This window comes from Tetrahymena thermophila, assembly GCF_000189635.1.
Source record: "Tetrahymena thermophila SB210 genomic scaffold scf_8254719, whole genome shotgun sequence".
NCBI lineage: Eukaryota > Ciliophora > Oligohymenophorea > Hymenostomatida > Tetrahymenidae > Tetrahymena > Tetrahymena thermophila.
In genome coordinates, this window is record NW_002476484.1 from 545094 (window position 1) to 566405 (window position 21312).

The 21312-nt window shown below is 21.6% G+C and overlaps 5 protein-coding genes across 5 annotated transcripts; 2 read left to right on the forward strand and 3 right to left on the reverse strand. All coding sequences in view use genetic code 6, as the record gives it.

The window, feature by feature from the left end:
- Nucleotides 1-499: 499 nt before the first annotated feature.
- Nucleotides 500-7041, forward strand: TTHERM_00391380 (hypothetical protein; the record flags this gene model as incomplete). The annotated part of the gene is made up of 10 exons (XM_001011813.2): nucleotides 500-1574; nucleotides 1629-1946; nucleotides 2002-2444; nucleotides 2502-2674; nucleotides 2722-3274; nucleotides 3326-3462; nucleotides 3524-3768; nucleotides 3823-4291; nucleotides 4532-5955; nucleotides 6299-7041. The coding sequence occupies exons 1-10, from the start codon at nucleotides 551-553 to the stop codon at nucleotides 7039-7041; spliced, it is 5529 nt and encodes a 1842-aa protein (XP_001011813.2). The 5' UTR covers nucleotides 500-550.
- A 2407-nt stretch (nucleotides 7042-9448) lies between these two features.
- Nucleotides 9449-10084, reverse strand: TTHERM_00391370 (transmembrane protein, putative; the record flags this gene model as incomplete). The annotated part of the gene is made up of 1 exon (XM_001011812.1): nucleotides 9449-10084. One exon carries the CDS (start codon nucleotides 10082-10084, stop codon nucleotides 9449-9451), a length of 636 nt encoding a protein of 211 aa, XP_001011812.1.
- A 2027-nt stretch (nucleotides 10085-12111) lies between these two features.
- Nucleotides 12112-12435, reverse strand: TTHERM_00391360 (transmembrane protein, putative; the record flags this gene model as incomplete). The annotated part of the gene is made up of 1 exon (XM_001011811.3): nucleotides 12112-12435. The coding sequence occupies one exon, from the start codon at nucleotides 12433-12435 to the stop codon at nucleotides 12112-12114; it is 324 nt and encodes a 107-aa protein (XP_001011811.1).
- Nucleotides 12436-14140: 1705 nt separating this feature from the next.
- TTHERM_00391350 (transmembrane protein, putative) lies at nucleotides 14141-15775 on the reverse strand (the record flags this gene model as incomplete). The annotated part of the gene is made up of 1 exon (XM_001011810.2): nucleotides 14141-15775. One exon carries the CDS (start codon nucleotides 15773-15775, stop codon nucleotides 14141-14143), a length of 1635 nt encoding a protein of 544 aa, XP_001011810.2.
- Nucleotides 15776-18480: 2705 nt separating this feature from the next.
- Nucleotides 18481-21098, forward strand: TTHERM_00391340 (transmembrane protein, putative). Its single transcript, XM_001011809.2, has one exon. It carries the CDS (start codon nucleotides 18536-18538, stop codon nucleotides 20978-20980), a length of 2445 nt encoding a protein of 814 aa, XP_001011809.2. The 5' UTR covers nucleotides 18481-18535; the 3' UTR covers nucleotides 20981-21098.
- Nucleotides 21099-21312: the final 214 nt, after the last annotated feature.

Genomic DNA, 21312 nt, shown 5'->3' on the forward strand with positions numbered 1-21312 from the left:
TTATTATTTGCTTTTAGGAATCAGAAGAGAAGCTCTTAGCAACAGGGACTAAGTTTAAATGAATCGCTTTTATGTTTAGAAAAATCTTGTTTTGTCTAATGTGATGTGAAGATACAAATTAGCTGGTTTATAACTTATAAAATATTATTTATGGAAATGAAATCAAGATACTTAGCTTAAATCAATTATTAATTTTGTAAACAATCAAATCATCACCTCATATTAATAAAAAAATATCTGATTAAATTTTATCATATGGAAAACAAAGAGTTTTCTTTTAATAGATTGCTTTTTTTGTTAATTAGTTAGTTATAATGTATCATGTTATTACAATTTATTTATCTTTTATGTTGTAACCTTCATAATATTTATTTATTACATTTATTTATTTTTCATGTAAAATTTGTTCTTACTTACTAGCTGGTTGCTTTACGCAAATTTTCATTTTATTTATGCACACTTACTCGTCAAAATTTAATTTTTCTGAAATATTAATCTAAAAATTATAAAGCAACCAAACAAGTAGGCAGTCAATTTAGAAAAATAAGAGATGAAAAAAGATGACAAAGAATTAGAAGAATATATTTAGAGAGAAAAAAATTATTTCAAGCACTAAAGGTCTTTGAGATAACAAATTAATGGTGGAAAATTAGTGAATAACAATTAAACATACCATGAAAACAGCAAGCAGTTTCTAAAAACCATGTATCAACCTGCAAATCTAGCTTAATAATCTTCACATTAGCAAATATATTTAAAAAATTTCTAAGATGGTGTTAAGAATAATTAGGAGCAAAATGTGAAAAGTAGTTAAATAATTCATACATTGCAATCTAAATAGCTATCTCCTACTCATCTAAGTACAGATTCAAATATAAAATCGCTCATGAATTTATAAATTTTACCTTTTAACTCTTCTACAGATTGCTAGAATAGTAGCATAAAGAATTATTATAAAAGTATCTCTAACAGCTAAACAGACTTGCAGTTTTAATAAAGTAGAGATAACTTTCAATAAAATGATGTTAACTAAATAAAATCAAGTAATGATATAGCATATTAAGATAGAATGCTTCATGATAAAAGTGCTCCTCATCAAGAATTTGTTTCAAGAAATAGCTCTTTAATTATTCCTAAATCTTCTTAAAGTAGCAAATCTAAATAATTAAATGAAGACAATCAAAATATTTTTTAATCAAATGCTTTCAATTTTTAATCCAAAAGAGGCTCCTTGCCTAATAATATTTATCTTACTCCTTTACATTCTCGAACTCATACACCACAAGGTTTTTAGGCTATAAATTAGAATGAGTAGCAAAATGATGGATTAAAATCTCAAAGTAACTTATAAAAAGCTCTTGATAGTCTAGGAATTTCTTAAAAGTTAAATAATGACAAGTTTTTTCTTTCCAGTAGCAAAAATAAACTAAAGAAAATAACTTAAAGTGACAACAGCTAAATTTAGCAGCACCTCAGTGATAATATTATTTAAAATAAATTGTCTTCCTAGATTAAGATATAAACTAGTATCCTCGAAGACAAAAAAATATAAATTGAGAGCTCTATAATATCTGGTAGAAATTATATTTTTACTACTTAATATTAATATTTCTTAAAATTAATTAAAGCAAATAAAGCCTAGATCATGGAGCAAAAAAGATAAAAGCAGCCAAATAATGTTTACAATAAATTTTCTTAATTTTCAATTGAAAACGACAGTAAAAACATTACAGTTAAAGATTTCAATAAGTCAAACGTGAGCAATTTAAGCATAATCCTTTCTCCTAAAAAAGTGTAACAATCCACTAACTTTATAAGCAGCTAAAATTCTCCTAAAAGTTATAACACAACAAAAGAAATGCTGTATGAAACTAATATCAAAAAAATAAAAGAAAAGTTAGAATTGCAATTATTAGAGCTGATTCCATGTGATGCATTTTTAATTGGTAAATTTATTTTTTTTTAAATTTAAAAAAAACTAATAATTTTTTAAAATTAAAGATGAAGAAGAGCAATAAGAAGTCAATTAGTAGGATTGGAAATTCAAAAAATTACATTTTCCCAAAGAGGAGTATTATCAGACAAAATTTGATAAAATGAGTTATAATATAATAAATAACAGGGAAAATAATTAAACTTTTTAAAGCAAATTATTTTAAATTCTTTAAAATAAAGACCAAATTGTAGTTCACACTTCATAAAATAAAGATTTGATGCACATAAGTGAAAGAAAAGACATAGTAAGTTTAGCTTAGTGGTACGAAGACATGCTAAATTAAATTTATAATGAATCAAACTTAACTAAATAATCTCTAAATTAATAAAATGATGTAACATATTCTAAGTTATTTGGGGATCTGTAAGCTATTCATTAAGCTTGCATTTCAGAAATCATAAGACAAATATCGATACATTCAGTAGAGAGAGGTTAATTACTAAAAAAAGTAAAATTCAATTTTATGTTTGAATAAAAAACGTATTTATTTACTTTTTATAAAAAGGTTCAGGAGAATCTAATGTTTTTAATGAAAGAAGCTTTTTCTAGGTAGTACGAGGAGAAAATATAGTTCCAAAAAGATGTTCATAAGGAGATCTAAAGCATCCACAAAGATTGCATAAATAAAATAGATTACTATATCCCTTTGATTAGCAAACTAACTGAAGAGTTAGAAAAGTAAAATTAAAATTAATTTATTTTGGATAGAATAAGTACGCTTATAGAAAAGATGTGTTAAATAAGAGGATTGTCCTAGAATTTCGTTATTTGAAGAAAAAGAATCATAAGCTTGAGAAATTTTTAAAGGAAGGCAGAAAAGAATATAAAACTCTTCAGTAAGATTATAGCAAACTCAAAAAATAGTTAGAAGATTTACAAGTATTTCATGAATAGATGTCAAATAAGTAACAAGAGGAGTAACAAAAGATGTAAGAACATTTCGTCAAACAACTAGAATAAGTTGTTTAGCAAACATAGCAGCAACAAGAATAACAAATCCTCAAAATGAAGAAAGAAAATTAATAGCTCAAAGAGCTATAAAATAAATTTGAGTAAGAATAAAAGGATTTAAATCAAAAATACTAAATAAATTAAACAGAGATAGATGATTTTGAAGAACAAGCTTAAAAAGAAGAATTTATTTCAGTTGAAATGATACAAAATAACCAAGAAAGATCATAAGTTAGTTTGTATTAAATAGAATCAACTGAGAGATAAGTAATTGAAATGGAGGGCTTGGATGGTTTAAAGTTTGTTTTAGCCTCAGTCGGGATTTAAGTAAGAATTTTTAACAAAAGCAAATTAAAATAATAAAAAACTTATAAAAAGGTTGGTTAAGATTTAATTCAAAGAAACGATTAAGAAACAGAAACAAAAGATTACTTCACAACATCTGAATTTGAAACTTAGACTGATGCTCCTCCATAAAAAATTTGTCTATCTTAACAGAGTTAGACACCATTAGAGTAGAAATTTAGAATGTCTGTCTTTATATTGTAAATATTAAATTTTTTTATCTTTAAATAGATGGATGAAAAAAATAAATGATTCATTACAGGATTCCGATTAAAAAAACCTGAAGTAAAGCTAAAATCTAACAGTAAAAAAAGAAGATTCTTTATTTTTGAAGAAAGTGCAATCTTAAATCGCATCGAATGATAAATCGTAATTAAAAATTGATTTCAACGATAGAATAGATTCTCCTGTGAATAAGTATATGAACAGGACCTTATCAGCTAATAAGTTTACTATGTTTATAGAAGCTATCTCAGGTTTAATTATTTCAAAAATTAATTTGAATATTTTGAAAATTAAAATTTAATTAGATGATAGAATTGACGTCAAATCATCAAGCACAGATAGAAATGAGCAAGATATGTATTCAAGCTTTAATCGTGATAACTATTAAGAAGAATAAAAGGATTTAATTGAAGAGTAATCAATTTCTCCTAAACCTATTAATTATAAGTAAACCCTAGAGAATACTCTTAAAGCTAATATTGAAGAGGATATCTCAGATTTACATTTAATACTAAATTCAAAATAGAGATTTGTCCTTGAAGTCTTCTAAAAAATTATCGATCATAACCTGCTCAAAGAAAGCGAATATCTCAACATAGAAGACCTGAAATTATTCATCTAAGATAGTAATGCATTTAAATATGAAGAAAATCTAAGATTTAGAAATATTTGGAACAAATGTAAGCTTTAGTTAATTGATTATGTCAAATCCAAGATACATCTTGCTGAAAAGGAGGTAGAAATAGAAGAAGCAAATAAAAACATAGACTTTGGGTAAAATAATTAATTTTATCTCATTAATCACTAAATTAATTTTTAAATAAATAAATTATTTAATTTTTATTTTCTAAATAACAAAAATTAAATTTTTTATTTTTCTTTGTTAAATTTTTGTTTTGTCTTTTTAATCAAATTAAAAAGTTTAGTAAAAATTTTTATTTAAAACGAAATATTCTTTTAAGATTTGAAATAAAACATAATTTTATTTATTTTTAATTAATAATTTAAAAAAAGAAATAATTTGTACGAAAAGCTGATCGTGGAATATGAAAATGTTTTAGAATAGATAAGCTCAAACAGCAAAAAAATTAGCAACTCTAAAAGAAACTCTGTTACTTTATAAAATCCTATATCTGGTACTCCTTCTTAAAACTCTATTATCCTTGAGACAGAAGATCACGAAGAAGATCAAAATAATACTGCTTCAGCGAAAAAAAATAAGAATAAGGAATAAAGCAACATCTAAATTACAGTTAAAAAACCTCAAAAAGAAGAAAGTTCTCCATAGATGAAGCAAAATAATAGTCAAATTAGGATGAACAAAAATAAACAAACAAGCAGCCCTAAAAAGAAAAGGTAATCTTTATCCATTCCCGTTAAATAAAGTTCATCATCTCTAGCTAGAAAAAGTGTAGAAAGTAAGTTTGATCAAAAAAACTAAAATTAGTAAAGTACACTTATAGATGATAGCATTTCTATTGAAGCTGATTTAGAAACGGAAAGACCAGAATCCCAAAAGTAAAAAAGTTAAAAAACTTTTTCTAAAATAGTTAGTTTAGTCATCAATAAGAATAAAAAATCTTAAGGAAATTAGTAAAAATCAGTTTAATAAAAAAATCATGATGCTCCTGAAACAATATCAGACGACATTATACACAAACAGATAGTTCAACCTAAGTCTTCATTAATTGATTTAATTAAGAACTACAGATTTAAAAAACACCAACTTAGAAAGAAATATGGTTTATAAAGTTCCCCTAATTAAGATGCTGCTTTCAATTTCCTCTAAACATCTGGTTATAAAATTATGAGTACAATTTCAAAAAAGAATAAAGGACCTATATTCACAGAACAGAATACTAGAAAATACATTTCTTTGATATACAATGATAAAATCAAGTAAATTAAGAGCAAAGATAAGAGCAATCCTTTGCATAATGTTGCCTATGATTTCTTCTTAAATAAGTTTGGCTTTAAAAAATTAGCTGAAAAAAATCTTGTACAATTTTTAAGAAGTTTGTAATATCACAACACAGTTGAAAGAGTGAAGATGTTTTTAAGATTTTTTGGAATAGATCATGAGATAAATTATGATATAGATGATTTTAATTTCTACATAAATTGCATAATAGTATTAGATGAAAATCTTCCTTAAATATATTAAACTTTTTCAATTTATTCTATCCCTAAAGTCATTGAAATACTATTTAAATAGTTTGAAAATAAAGTAACTTAAAAGATTTTGAATAAAATAAAATAAGATATTGAATAGTTAAAATACTTAACAAATGAATAATCTCTCAAAAATAAAAATGTTATTGATTAAGACTAAGCTTTAAATTGTCTTTTATAAGCCAAAATAGAAGAAAAAAAGGTAAATATTATAGCTTTAAGACCAATCTATTTAGCAGGTGATGTAGACAATGATTAAGTTATAGGTAAAAAATATTATTTTCAAAAAATATCCTTTTATTTATTCTCAAATTTTCCTTTTATATTTAAAAATATTTTTTTCTATATCCAAATAAATTATTTTGATGAAAAAATTCAAATGAATTAATTATTTTCGTTGAAATCTAAAAATTAATTATTACTTTTATTAAAAAGAAAATTAAATCCTTAAGGCAAAAACAATATTTTTTGATTTTAAGAGAGTAGATTTTCAAGATAGAAAAATTACTTATTTATTTATTTAGTTCAATATTTTAGTTCATTATTTTATTTTAAATAACATGAATCTATTTTTAAGAAAATGTAAAATTTATTATTGATTAAATAAAGGTTATGATGAATTTGTTATGCTGACTCGACATATATAAGGTGGAATGGATAAGCTGACAATCATGCAATTATTTTTCTCTAACACTGATTTAATAGATGATATTACATAAGAAAAAACAATGAGTTTCTAATAATTTGCACAGATATCAGTTGAAAACAACTTGTTCAACTTCGAAAAATAGTAGGCTTATTTACAGCATGTGGAAGAATGGGATCAAATTAAAAATATTAATATTTTGAAAAAATGTTGGCAACAAAAGAAAGATGTTCTTCGACTTCGTTTTGTAAAAGCTCAGCAATATAAAAACTTTTATAGACTTATGATATAAAAAATAGATGATTATTTCTTATCTTAGTAATATAGTTAGATTGATTTATAACACTATTAATAAAAATAATCTTTGACTAAGATTTAAAACTCTTAGTCTTCATTAATGGAAATTGAAGAACCTAATTAATCTCCACTTCCTAAGTAATAAAAATCTCATCATAATTTGAGTATCCCAACTTAAGTCCTACAATAGATGGATTAAGAGTAACAAGAAAAATAAAACATATCATGGCTCTTATATAAACTATTAGATGATGAATCCAAAAGAGTTGTTGTTGATCTTCAGATAGAATAACTTATTCCATCTGAGTTTACTTGCTTTGCTGACGTTATAGAATAACTTGCATCAGATAATAAATTTTTAACTTTAAATGTGAATAATAGAGAGTCTCCCTAGCAAGCACGCAGTTGACAAAACAATCAAAAAAAAAATAATAATAATTTAATTTAATCTAGAAATTTTTAAATGAATAATTTAATTATTGTAGAATAAAGTTATTTCAAAATATAAATTAATAATATAAACTATTTTTAATATTGAAATTATGTATTTTTGATTTTTGCTCAATTAAAAGAATCATAAAATAAATAATCATACTTAAATTAATCTATATATTTATAGGTATAGTAAAAATTCTAATTGTTCAATCAATTCAAAATTAATTTTTTATTTAACAAATCCCTAATTTTAGTTTTCAATAATATTTTGATTCATATTAAGTTTGATTGATTTTAAAATTAGAGAAATATTTAATTATTAATTGAATAGATAAAATTCTATTATTTATTACAAGAATATCAATTTATTATTTTTATTTTAAAATTAAAAGAAATATGTTAAAAAAATAAACATGAAAATTAAATAAATTCATTTTATAATTAAATGATAAATTTATCATTTTGATCTTGAATTTTGATTCAAAAGAGAGTCTGCTTGTTCATTTAGAAAATAAACTTGAAAGATTCAATTAGAAATTAACATTAACATTTATTGAAGTAGTCTTAAGACTTAAATCAAATATTAATTTTATTATTTTAGATTTAAAACAATTTTTAGCAATTTATTTTGTAGGTTTTTCTTTAATTGTTAATAAAATATTATTATAGAATTAATTGAATATAAATATTTATAAAGAAATACTGTAAGATTTAGCTTGAAAAAACTTAATCACTTAGATTTTTTTAAGTCTGATTACACTTGATACAATTTATTGATTTCTAAGCAAAACGAATCAGTCTTTTTTGAAATTTAAATTGTAAAGCAAAATAAATAATTTCAATTTCAAAAAAAGCAAAAAAATTATTTATTTATTTAAAAATTATTTTTGTTGTTTTATATTTTTTTATCAATATATTTTAATTATTAAATTAAGAAACTGTAAATTTTAGAATTCAGCATATTTTTTTATTGTTAAATTTGCTACATCTATACTAATTGCTTAAATTTTCCAAGATAATAAGAAAAATATTTAATAAAGGAATGGAATAATAATAATTAAAAAAATTAAATACCAAAAGACTTAAAAAAGTAATAGAGCTATTATTATTAAAATTATTTTTTTAGTTTAAATAAAAATTAATTTTACAGTTTAATTCTTATATAATTTATTGAAATAAATGATCAAGGTTGTTTTTGTTAATCAAAGAAAAATGAAAGGATAATTAAAAACTTTTTTTATAGTAAATTTCATGTTATTTGATAATTTTTTTTATCTTTTGTGTTATGGGTAAATAAATAAGCTTATTTATTATTTGCATAACCTCTTTTATGCTTTAAAAATTATAATTATTTGGGTATTTTATAATGTTATAGAGTTAACTAATTGTTTTTATTTATCTTTTTTTAATGGAATTTAATCATACTTTAAGAAAAAAATACAAATGATTATTAAAACATTTATTGAATTCATACTTATTAAAAAAATTTAATTAATTAGCTTTTAAATAAGTTCAAGTTAAATTTCTCCAAATTTCATCAACTACATCCTTGTTAAAAGAAAAATTACCTTTTTTAAAGAGCTTAAGTAAGACTGATAGCAATAAAGGCACAAATATCCAAATAAAACCAGATAATTGGTCTTTATTAATAGGTATAATATTTAAAAAGTAAAGCTAATTTTCTTTTTAATGCTCTTCTAGGTCTTTAATATATTAGTTATTTTAGATATTTCTTTTCCTATTATAAATTTTATTAATCTGATTATTTACATATCTTCCTTATTGCTCGGATATCGATTTTATTTAATTTAGATTCCATTTTATATCTTCATACTTCATAATTACATAATCTTCTTTAATTCTTAAATCAATTCTTCTATTGAAATTGAGATTATAACGTTAATTAAAGTCAAATTGGCTTTTTTATTTTAAATCTATTAATTAATATTCTAATTGATCTAATATAATTTTATGTTCCTTATACTTAAGAATTTTTTTATTTGTTTAACTACTTCAAATTAAAAGTATAAAATTGTTGGATGATTTTAATATATTTCATCATTATTAATTTAATCTGTACCATTTTTATAATTTTGTTCTAACTTAGAATACTAATTTCACAGAAAAATGAAACAACCTCATAAAGCGACTTTATGATTATTCTATAAAATAATATAATTAGGACAACTAAATTTGTTGATGATAGAGATTAGCCTTCTCATTCAGTTTGCACAGTATAAAAAGAATACAGAGTAGACCAAAATAAAATAATAAGTGTTAATGTTGTTGTAAATTCTAAAAGACATTGAAGCATGATAATGTTTTCATTGGCAATATGTTACTAAAAAGTTAATTTTCTCATATTGTACCAATTGGCTTGCTCATTTTTCACTTGGAAATTAAAATATTTCAAAATTACTAAAACAAGAGTGATAATCATAAAAATAAAGCAAAGAAATTTTATGAAGAAGACCTTTTGTAATGCTTCCGATTTCTATATTGATTAGTTTCTTTTTATTTTCCTCTTGCCTCTTCTCTTATAGCTTTAGATAATCCTTATCAACACCAATTGTTTAATCCGAAAGACCATTTTCGTTTGGAGTGAATAAATATTAGTAGAATAAACTCAAACCATTAAATATTTATCCTTTTTAATTTAACTAATTATTTACAATTAATAGCCTATTATATAAAAATTCATAATTATCTCCATCATTTCCTTTATAATCTTTTTCATTTTTCAAAACTTTTTCCAAATCTTTTAAATAATAAAATTCTAATTAAAGAACTAATTCAACTTCACAAGGCTTTCTCATAAATTAAATTTATAAGTCTTCATCACTTATCTATAATCTCTCAAGGATTTGTTGTTTATCCTATAAAGAAGTATCGAAATTGGTGTTAGTATTTGAGTATTTAGATAATATCTCCAACAAAAGAAATAGAATTTCTTGAATAATTATAAAATAAATAATTAATCTCATGTTTTCATCTTAAGTGTTGTTATTAGGAAGCATTTTTTACATTAAAAAATAAGTAACCAAAATACCAGAAAATACCCAAAACTTAACAAAATCAAGCAACTCTACTGGTGATTAACAACTAGAAAAATTGAAATATTTATCAAAGTTTCTTTCTCTTTTTTCATTACAACAAATAAAAGATGAAATAAAGCTATGTTAATTAACACGATATCTAATTTTAGAATTTTTTACTATTTCTACCTTTCTTGGTAGTTTTAATCTTCTATAAAAAAACTAACTATATTATGAACAAAAGCAATTGGAAAAAAAATAATGATTGCGAAGGTGGAGATCACTAAACGAAAGGGTAAAGCCAAGTAGCTTAACAATAGGTGTTTTGGTTTTATCTATCTAATAATCTAATCATGTTTGCCTAAGAATAAAAGAAATTACTCAAGTTATTTAGATATTATCTGCTGAGTATTTTCCAATAAAGTATATTTTTTTGGCTTAAAACTTTCATCAGTTAGGTTGGTAGATATTAAAACATCTTCATAATGTAACTATTTTTATTCTATATCTATAGTATAGGGTTTATATTTTTTATTGCACCCATAAAAGAATTTAAATGCTTGAATTTTTTTTACTAACCTTTATTCAAGATATCCTACTCTTTTTAATAGTTCTAAAAATACTTTTTTTTCATAAAATTCTTTTAAAGATATTTAAAAAATTTTAATTTCAATAAAATAAACACAAAAATAGCATTTTTATTTGAATACTAAACAATAAAATAATCATACTTAAATTAATATTTAAATTTATAGGTAGAGTAAAAATTCTAATTGCTCAATCAATTAAATATAAATTTTTGATTTAAAAAATCCCATCCCTAATTTTAATATTTTGATTCATATTAAGTTTGTTTGATTTTATAATTAGAGAAACATTTAATAATGAAATAAATAGATAAAATTCTATTATTTATTAGAAGAATATCAATTTATTATTTTTATTTTAAATTTAGATTTAGATTTAAAGAAAAATGTTTAAAAAAATAAAGATGAAAATTATGTGTTTGTTCATTTAGTTGAAATATTCAATTAGAAATTAACATTGATAGAAGTATTAATTTTCTTATTTTAATTTAAAACAATTTTTGGTAATTTTGTAGGTTTTTCTTTAATTCTTAATAAAATATGATTTTAGAATTAATTTAAAATAAATATTTATAAAGAAAGACTGTAAGATTTAGTCTATATTGAAATTTAAATTGTAAAACAAAGTCAATAATTTCAATTTCAAAAAAAGCAAAAAAATTGTTTATTTATAAAATTTATTTTTTTTGTTTTATTTTTTATCAATAATTCTAATTAATTAAGAAACTGTAAATTTTAAAATTCAGCATATTTTTTTATTGTTAAATATTGCTACCTCTTTATTAAAAAATGCTTGATTCTTCAAAGATAATTAGAAAAATTATTAATAAAGGAATAAAATAATAAAAAAATATATAATACCAAAATATTAGAGTTATTATCATCCAATTTAAATAATATGCTGTTAAAATTATTTTTTAGTTTAAATAAAAATTAATTTTTTTTTTAATTCTTCTTTGAGTTATTGAAATGATGAAGGTTGTGTTAGTTAATAAAAGAAAACTTAATTAATTTAATACTTTTTTAATAGTAAATTTCATGTTTTATCTTTTGTGTTATGGCTAAATAAATAAGCTTATTAATTATTAGGGTATCTTATAATGTTATAGAGTTAATTAATTATTATTATTAATCTTTGTTTTAAAGGAATTTAATCATACTTTAAGAAGAATGAATGAATGAATGATTAATAGTTATATTAAATTTAATCTAAAAAATAAAATATTATTTAATAAGCTAATTAAATGAACGATTTATAATGTTTGAGTTTAGTTAAATCTAGTAAATAGTATGATTTAAGAAAATTTATTATACTTGATTTTAAAAATAACAAATTTAAAAAAATTATAAGAAGTTTTACAAAATTTAACATTTATTCGACATTTATATATTTATATTAATAAATTGCTAGAAGTAATATTATCAACATTCCTTGTATCCAGTAACTCTAAAAGATGTGTATTCATCGCCAAAATAACTTCCGACAATGCTATCTTCATTAGGTTTGATGCACTTAGTGTCTTTCTATGTAACATTTTTATTTTCTTTGTATTCAATAGTAAAAATCAAACTTTTCTTGCATATATTTTTGATACGTTCAATAGTAGTTCCCAAAACCTCTTAATACTCTATATTATGGCAAGTCTGTTCCTCATTAACATCATAGATTGTTTATTTTTAAGTCAAATAAACAGAACTTAAGATAAGAGCTGAAATGAAAAGTGCAAAGATAGGCAAGGCTTTCATATTTTTTAGTCAATTATTTATTATTCTTTAGCTTTTGTATTAATTTGTTTATAAATAAATAATAAAATTACAAAGATTATACAGTTAATATAAATAGATTCTAAGTGAGAAAATAAAAGAATTATTCTGTAAATTTATATTTAATTTTCTTTTATAAATAAACCATTTATATAAATTCTACAATAAATATTTTTTAACTAGTATTAGTGTATATTAGCTGTTAGAGTTTTATTAAATAAATATTAAAATTACTAAAAATAATCTAAATTCATATTTTTGAGAGAGAGATATATATTAGTATCTCATATTATTTTTAACCTTTTGTATTTTTCTTTATTGAAAATTTAATATAAACAATAGAGAAAATAATTAATAAAGTGTTACATTTTTAAATAGTGGAATGTTTACTCTTCTACGACCACTTAAGTAGAAATACATAAATTAAAAATGAATGATTTTATCTAAGCAAATTTATATTTAAGTTTCCTTCTCCGTATGATAACTCAATACTTTTAAATTCTTTATCAAGATTTTATTGCAATATTCACAGCTTCATTTTTACTTTTAAATAAATAAAAAAGCTAATTTTAAATAATAATAATAAACCAGAATATTTGCAAAACTATTGAAAAAAAAATTAATTAAAATAATAGTTTGGTTTGCATCAGTAATCTCTATAACAAAGAACGTAATTTGTAAATAAAATAATTAATTAATTCAGCAAATATCATTGAAAAATTTATAAAAGAAAATTAAATTTAATAGAAAAATTTTATTCTTTTATAACAATCTCGATTAGAATTTATCTTTTAAATTTAGTAGATCAAAATGAGTTTAGGTAAATGAGGAATCTCAGATCAACTTGACTAAGTTTTAAATTTGTAGAGTTGAGCATCATGTATGTTTTAAAGAAATAATTAAGTTGAATTTGTATTTTCTATAAAATTAATTACTCAATTCAACTTATGATAATAAAAATATTTTTAAAATTTAATTTTATTTAATTATTGCAAAAAATTTTAATTGGTTGTCGACTAGACAAAATATATTTATTTAAATCATCATTTTCATAAAACTTTTTATTTGTATATAAAAAATCAATTTGTCATTCATTACTTTCAGATTTTTAAGATGATTTTTTTAAAATACAATATATGATTTGTCATTTTTAAACTTGTTTATGAGTATTTATTTGATTATTTACATAAAATAAAATATTCAAACCTTAAAAGTATTCTAAATTGTGATTTTAAAGAATTTTACAAAGTTATAATAGAATTAAATCTAAAATAGCATAGTAAGATAAAATAATAAGATTTTAAAAATCAATTTTCTGATATATTTAATAAAAATCAACTTCACCAATACATATTATATTGGGTAAATTAAAATAGCCATAGATTTCTAACCCTAAATTCTAATGTAAAAATTATAAAAAATTACCTAAATATCTAAAATTTCAGTGTTAAACCTTAAAAAAGGTTGTACCCTAAGTACTATACATAAATATATAAAGAGCAAATAAATATTTTCAGTTATCTAAAGCAATTTATTTAATAATTGAATTTTAAAATGAAGTTAATAATTTATTTTTATATAAATAAAAATTGAAATGATTTGTGTTTATGTAAAAAAAATATTACAAATGATTATTAAAATATTGCATTCATACTTATTACTATAATTAATTTGCTTTTAAATAAGTTCAAGTTAAATTTCTCCAAATTTCATCAACTACATCCTTGATAAAAGAAAAATTACCTTTTTTAAAGAGCTTAAGTAAGACTGATAGCAACAAAGGCACAAATATCCAAATAAAACCAGATAATTGGTCTTTATTTATAGGTATTATATTTAAAAAGTAAAGCTAATTTTCTTTTTAATGCTCTTCTAGGTCTTTTATGATAATTTCATATTACTATATTAGTTATTTTAGATATTTCTTTTCCTATTATAAATTTTATTAATCTGATTAGTTACTATAATTGTTTACATATCTTCCTTATTGCTCGAATATCGATTTTATTTAATTTAGATTCCATTTTATATCTTCATACTTCATAATTACATAATCTTCTTTAATTCTTAAATCAATTCTTCTATTGAAATTGAGATTGTAACGTTAATTAGAGTCAAATTGGCTTTTTTATTTTAAATCTATTAATTGATATTCTAATTGATCTAATATAATTTTATGTTCCTTATACTTAAGAATTTTTTTTATTTGTTTAACTGCTTCAAATTAAAAGTATAAAATTGTTGGATGATTTTAATCTATTTCATCATTATTAATTTAATCTGTACCATTTTTATAATTTTGTTCTAACTTAGAATACTTATCAAGAGTTTATTTTAAAGCTGAGGTAATATCTTATAAGATTTATAGGTGTTCATAATAAGATGAATTAATTTCACAGAAAAATGAAACAACCTCATAAAGGGACTTTATGATGATTCTATAAAATAATATAATTAGGACAACTAAATTTGTTGATGATAGAGATTAGCCTTCACATTCAGTTTGCACAGTATAAAAAGAATACAAAGTAGGCCAAAATAAAATGATAAGTGTTAAAGTTGTTGTAAATTCTAAAAGACAGTGAAGCATGATAATGTTTTTATTGGCTATATTTTACTAAAAAGTTAATTTTCTCAAATTGTACCATGTGTTAATAGATTTCAGGCTGAATAAGTTGATGCAAGGCAATTCATAACTAGAAATATCATAATTTTATCTATTTTCTTCACTTCTGTCATAAATTAATAGTTATGTTAATCTCTTAAGTGAATTACGATATGATTTTAGTAGCTAGATTGAATTGCATTCAAAGTCAAATAGAATAACAAATATGATGTTAGAATATTTTTTCATGTAATTAAATGCTTGCTCGTTTTTAACTTGGAAATTAAAATATTGCAAAATTACTAAAACAAGAGTTATAATCATAAAAATGAAGCAAAGCAATTTTATGAAGAAGAAAAAGTTATGAATAAGACCTTTTGTAATGCATCCGATTTCTATATTGATTAGTTTCTTTTTATTTTCCTCTTGTCTCTTCTCGTATAGCTTTAGATAATCTTTATCAACACCAATTGTTTAATCCGAAAGACCATTTTCGTTTGGAGTGAATAAATATTAGTAGAATAAACTCAAACCATTAAATATTTATCCTTTTTAATTTAATTAATTATTTACAATTTATATCCTATTATATAAAAATTCATAATTATCTCCATCATTTCCTTTATAATCTTTTTCATTTTTCAAAACTTTTTCCAAATCTTTTAAATAATAAAATTCTAATTAAAGAACTAATTCAACTTCACAAGGCTTTCTCATAAATTAAATTTATAAGTCTTCATCACTTATCTATAATCTCTCAAGGATTTGTTGTTTATCCTATAAAGAAGTATCGAAATTGGTGTTAGTATTTGAGTATTTAGATAGTATCTCCAACAAAAGAAATAGAATTTCTTGAATAATTATAAAATAAATAATTAATCTCATGTTTTCATCTTAAGTGTTGTTATTAGGAAGCATTTTTTACATTAAAAAATAAGCAACCAAAATACCAGAAAATACCCAAAACTTAACAAAATCAAACAACTCTACTGGTGATTAACAACTAGAAAAATTGAAATATTTATCAAAGTTTCTTTCTCTTTTTTCATTACAACAAATAAATGATGAAATAAAGCTATGTTAATTAACACGATATCTAATTTTAGAATCTTTTTACTATTTCTACCTTTCTTGATAGTTTTAATCTTCTATTATAAAACTAACTATATTATGAACAAAAGCAATTGGAGAAAAGATAATGATTGCGAAGGTGGAGATCACTAAACGAAAGGGTAAAGCCAAATAGCTTAACAATAGGTGTTTTAGTTTTATCTATCTAATAATCTAATCAGGTTTGCCTTAGAATAAAAGAAATTACTAAAGTTATTTAGAGATTATCTGCTGAGTATTTTCCAATAAAGTATATCTTTTTTTTGGCTTAAAACTTTCATCAGTAAGGTTTGTGGCTATTAAGACATCTTCATAATGTAACTTTTTTTATTCTATATCTTTAGTATAGGGTTTATATTTTTTGTTGCGCCCATAAAAGAATTTAAATGCTTCACTTTTTTTTACTAACTTTTATTCAAGATATCCTATTCATTTTATAAATTAATTATTTATTAATTATCAAAAAATTATTTTCTCTTTTTAATAGTTCTAAAAATACTTTTTTGTATAAAATTCTTTTTAAGATATTTTAAAAATTTTAATTTCAATAAAATAAACACAAAAATAACATTTTTATTTGAATACTAAACAAAAAGGATAATCATAATTTTAAAGAAAACTCTAATTTACCACTGCAGCTAATGCAACTTAATGATTTGTTATTGCTACTATTGTTATTTTAGGACGAACTCTTATAAATTTTATATTTATTATAAACATCGTCTATAAAAAGATTCTTTTTAAGTGATTCTTTGTATAAAGGGTTTTTACTATTTTCGAGTTTTGAATAGTAATTATTGAGATAATCCAAGTAAAATGCAACGTATTTCTTTTAAATAAAATAGATTTATCTAAAAAAGTAATTTTCTTAGAGTGTTTCCTCTTTTAGAACTTATCCTTATTGCAAAAGTGCTTTTGATGCAAATTATCCCATAAAATAAGTGAGTATTTATATATTCTACAAGTGAATTTGTTCTTTTAATTAATCTTATTACTTTTTAATCTCTAAAAAGTCTAAAAAAATATCAAAACTAAATCAAAAATTAATTATTAATCAGTTGTTAGATTTAAAACTTTGATTTGTAAGTAACTTAAGAAATAATAAAGGTATATTTTATTATTTTAATTACTTTCTTTATAAATCATATCTGAGATTATTACTAAAATCACAAATTTAATATCTTGGTTTTTTATTTTTACAATTAAGAAAGGAAAATTATATTTTTTATCTATTTATAATTGTTATTTATAAAAAACCACTGATTTTTCTTTTTGCCTATTTTTCTTCTGTATCAATCGATCTTTTTAAAGAATTCTAAATTAAACAAATATTTAAGATGTGTAATCAACATATTTTTGTAATTAATCTTTTTTTAAGGAAAACAAAATAAATTTTAACATAATAGCTATGTTTATTACAACCAATTCGAATGATTTATTTTGAACAACCATTAAAAGCAATCAACCATCAAAGTTAAATGTAATTATTTTTTAAATAAAGAAATCTAGGGTCAAAAATATGTAAAAAATTATATGACTTGAAGAAAAATTTAAAACATACAAACTCTTAATTAATAATAAACTGTTAAGATATTGATGATTTAGAATATTATGTAGATAAAATTCATAATTCTTTACTTAAAAATTCTAAGACCCTTGCCACCACATTAGCTTCAATCTAGCGAAGAGAGTTGATTGTATTTCAATTAAGATCCAGATTCAGGCACACATTACGAATAAAAAAATATTTAAATTAAATTTATTTTGAATTAATATTCTATCTCAAATTAAAAATTTAAATGTTAAAATTGCATATTTATTTAGTGATTGAATAAGGGCGGAGGAATTTTTTTTTTAAAAGATATCATTTTTGAAAAAGAAAATTTTTTGTAACCGTTTATTGAACCTATTCTAAGCCTTGATATTTAAAATATCTTCCCCTGCTTTGGTATTAATGAATATATTTTAAACTATTTCACTTCATTTTATAAATCTAATTTTATTTTTAAGAGTAGATCAATTATATAATGATTGATTTGAATAAGTTTAAATAAATTTTCAAAAAAGTATTTCAAATATATGATATTTTGTAAAATACTCTTTATTAAAAGAGCTTTAAGGTTGTTAAATTTGTAACCTAAGGTGAAAAAATTTACTTATTTATAAAAATTGATAAGAAAATAAGATTGACAAAATAAATTTGAACATTTAACAATATCAATCAATTTAATTAAAACTGAGTATATTTTTACTTTTAATTCTAAATGAATAAATCAATTAAAAAAGAAAAACTTGCAAAAATTATTTATTTATTAATAACTAAAAAAAAGCTCTGATTACTAATTTTTTTGGATTACCCTAAAATAAATGAGTGATTTAAGAAATATATAATTAACTGATATGTAAAAGAAGAACAGCTCACTTACAGAGAGCTAAATGAAGCCTAAATTAAAAGAACTCATTTTTGATATAGAAAAGAAAAGGATAGAAAAGGCAAAATAATAACACAAGTAAAAGTACTAAAGTGATTTACTCTAATACGAAGAAAGGCTAAAATCGTTTTTCTAAGAAATATATGTAAACCATATTCTAATTGAGTAATATCGCTACGAAATATACAAAAATGCATAAAAATAAATATAAAATGAATAATCATATAATAATTACAAAGACTTACATTTAAAATCCTGCAAAACGCATATTTAAAAAAATGTATAAGAATATTACAACTTTATGATTAATTAAAATACTTCAGAAAAAAAGGATAAGCCCAAAAATAAAACAATACATGGAGCTTTTAACACATTTTGGTTCTATTTAATAACTATATTGAAAATATTCTTTTGGCCGCTCACATTTATATTTTACTATTGCTTGTATGGTGAAAGGTTATTTTAACTATTAAAGCTATTGGTCAGAAATTGTTTTCCTATCTTTTATTTCGCAGCTTACCCTAGTTCATTGAGAAATTAATATTAAAACAAAAAAAAGTAAAACCTGCCAGATAATCAAGAAGACTGTACTGAAAATGAGGAAAAATTTATTTTCAGTGACTAATTGTTTTTTACAAATGAAAATTGTAATTAAAATTAATCGTTTCAAAAGCATACTTTATACTCATTTGATTCAAAAGATTGCAGTACTTATCTACTTGTGTTTATTTTTTGTAATTTATGCTTAGCATCTTTTGTTCTCAATTTTATTGGAATTGTAGATATCGCATACAATCCTGATAGCTTATATTCATAGATTTTTGGTATAAATTTTATTATTTTATTTTACCTATTAATAAATTCTTGTGCCAACATTTTGATCTGCGTTTAAGGAAATTATCTTAAATTTTTGAGTGATAATTAAGAGTTGCAAGATCTTATGGATAAAGAAGACATTATTGCAAATAATCTATACTTAAATTTCATGTTAGATCCAATAGACATAAATTTAAACTAATCCTTTGAATTTTATGAGCAAGCATTTTATCCAAACAGGATTTAATATGATGAGTAAGGAAAAAAAATAAACTAAAATATCATTGAAATGTAAGAAGATGTTTAAGAGGATGTTTATTGTCTTTAAGATCAAGAAATTTTATTAAAAAAAAAATGGGTTAGTGGAATTGGTATTTTCTCTTAGTATCTTTTCTAATCTTCAAGACCTGTAGCAGATGAGTTACCCCATGTTTGTAAAGGTTATGTGAAGTTCTATTAAAAAAATTACCACCCTTACAATTTGAGGAAAATTTTAATTAAATTTTACAACAATCTTTTTTTCCCTATAATTCTCATTTTAATTATGGCTTTGCTAACTTACAATACAGTTAAGTAACAAAATTACATCGTTAATACAGGCTAAAAATCAATATTGGGTGCTTTCTGGGTAAATTTGATCCTGTATATATTAATTTAATCCAATAATAGATACTTTAAGAAAGTCTTTTCAAATAGATTGCATGCTTTGGAGCGTCTTGGATTGATGATTTCTTTTGACACAAAAGTGACTTATTCGCTTACTATGAAAGAGTTACCAACAATGGATATTTTCTGTACTAAATCTCTATAGACATGGTTAAATTTAAGAGTTATTACTATGAAATATAAAATTTATTCTTTAAATGGATGGATCACTTTAATTTTATTAGAAATACTACTTTTGGTCATAGAATCTCTATCTTAATTTGTAGATTCAAATGGAAATATTTAATACTAGTTAACGAAAGTAAATCCCTATCTCAGATACTTATTAATTGTAGCTTTATTTTAAAGGATAACAACATTTTTAATCCCTAGCTTGATTTAATAGGCCAGGATTAATGATTAATTCAATCAGCACAAATAATAATTAAGACATAATTTAAAAGAAATTAAATGGATTTACTCAGATATTGACTAAAATTTTGAAAATAGTGCATACAAAGAACTAAAATAGCTTAGCAGATAATTTAATTTATTCGGAATTAAGTAAGAGGTATTTTCTTATAGCACGAAAAAAGCTTTAAGAAGGATTGCTTGGTATGATTTTGCTCAAGTTGACCCTATTACAAAAAAAAAAATAATCTCTGAATCTGTATCAAATGACGAATTTATAAAGAAAGAAAGATCATACTTAAAAAAACTGATAACAAAGTATGAATAAGTAATTGAATCTATGGATTAAAATTAATAGATTCATTAAATTTATGCATTTGGAATAACACCTATTTCTTTCTAAATTTTAGGTGTCGTTTTAACTTTTGCATTAACCGGTTTTATATAGTGGATAGTTAGTTTATTAAATGATAAAGCAGCCGATAGTTGCAACTTACCTTCAAATTGAATGATTCTAAAATAAATTAGACAATCCATCTTTAATAACTATTGATATAAATATAGTTTTTAAGCACTACTAAATTTATATTGATTATAATTTAATTTACTTTAAGTTAAACATGAAGATAATTTTTAAATTTTTATAATATATATTTTGAAATCATTTAAATTTAAATGATTAAAACTTCTTTTATAATTTAATTATTTTAAAATATTATTTTAAAAAATATGTTAAAGTTTCAGTTTTTAAAATATAAAATTCTTTTGTTTATTTGTATCTTAGATAAAATATACTAAAAAAACCAATATGATAATTATAATTCATTAATTGAATGATTT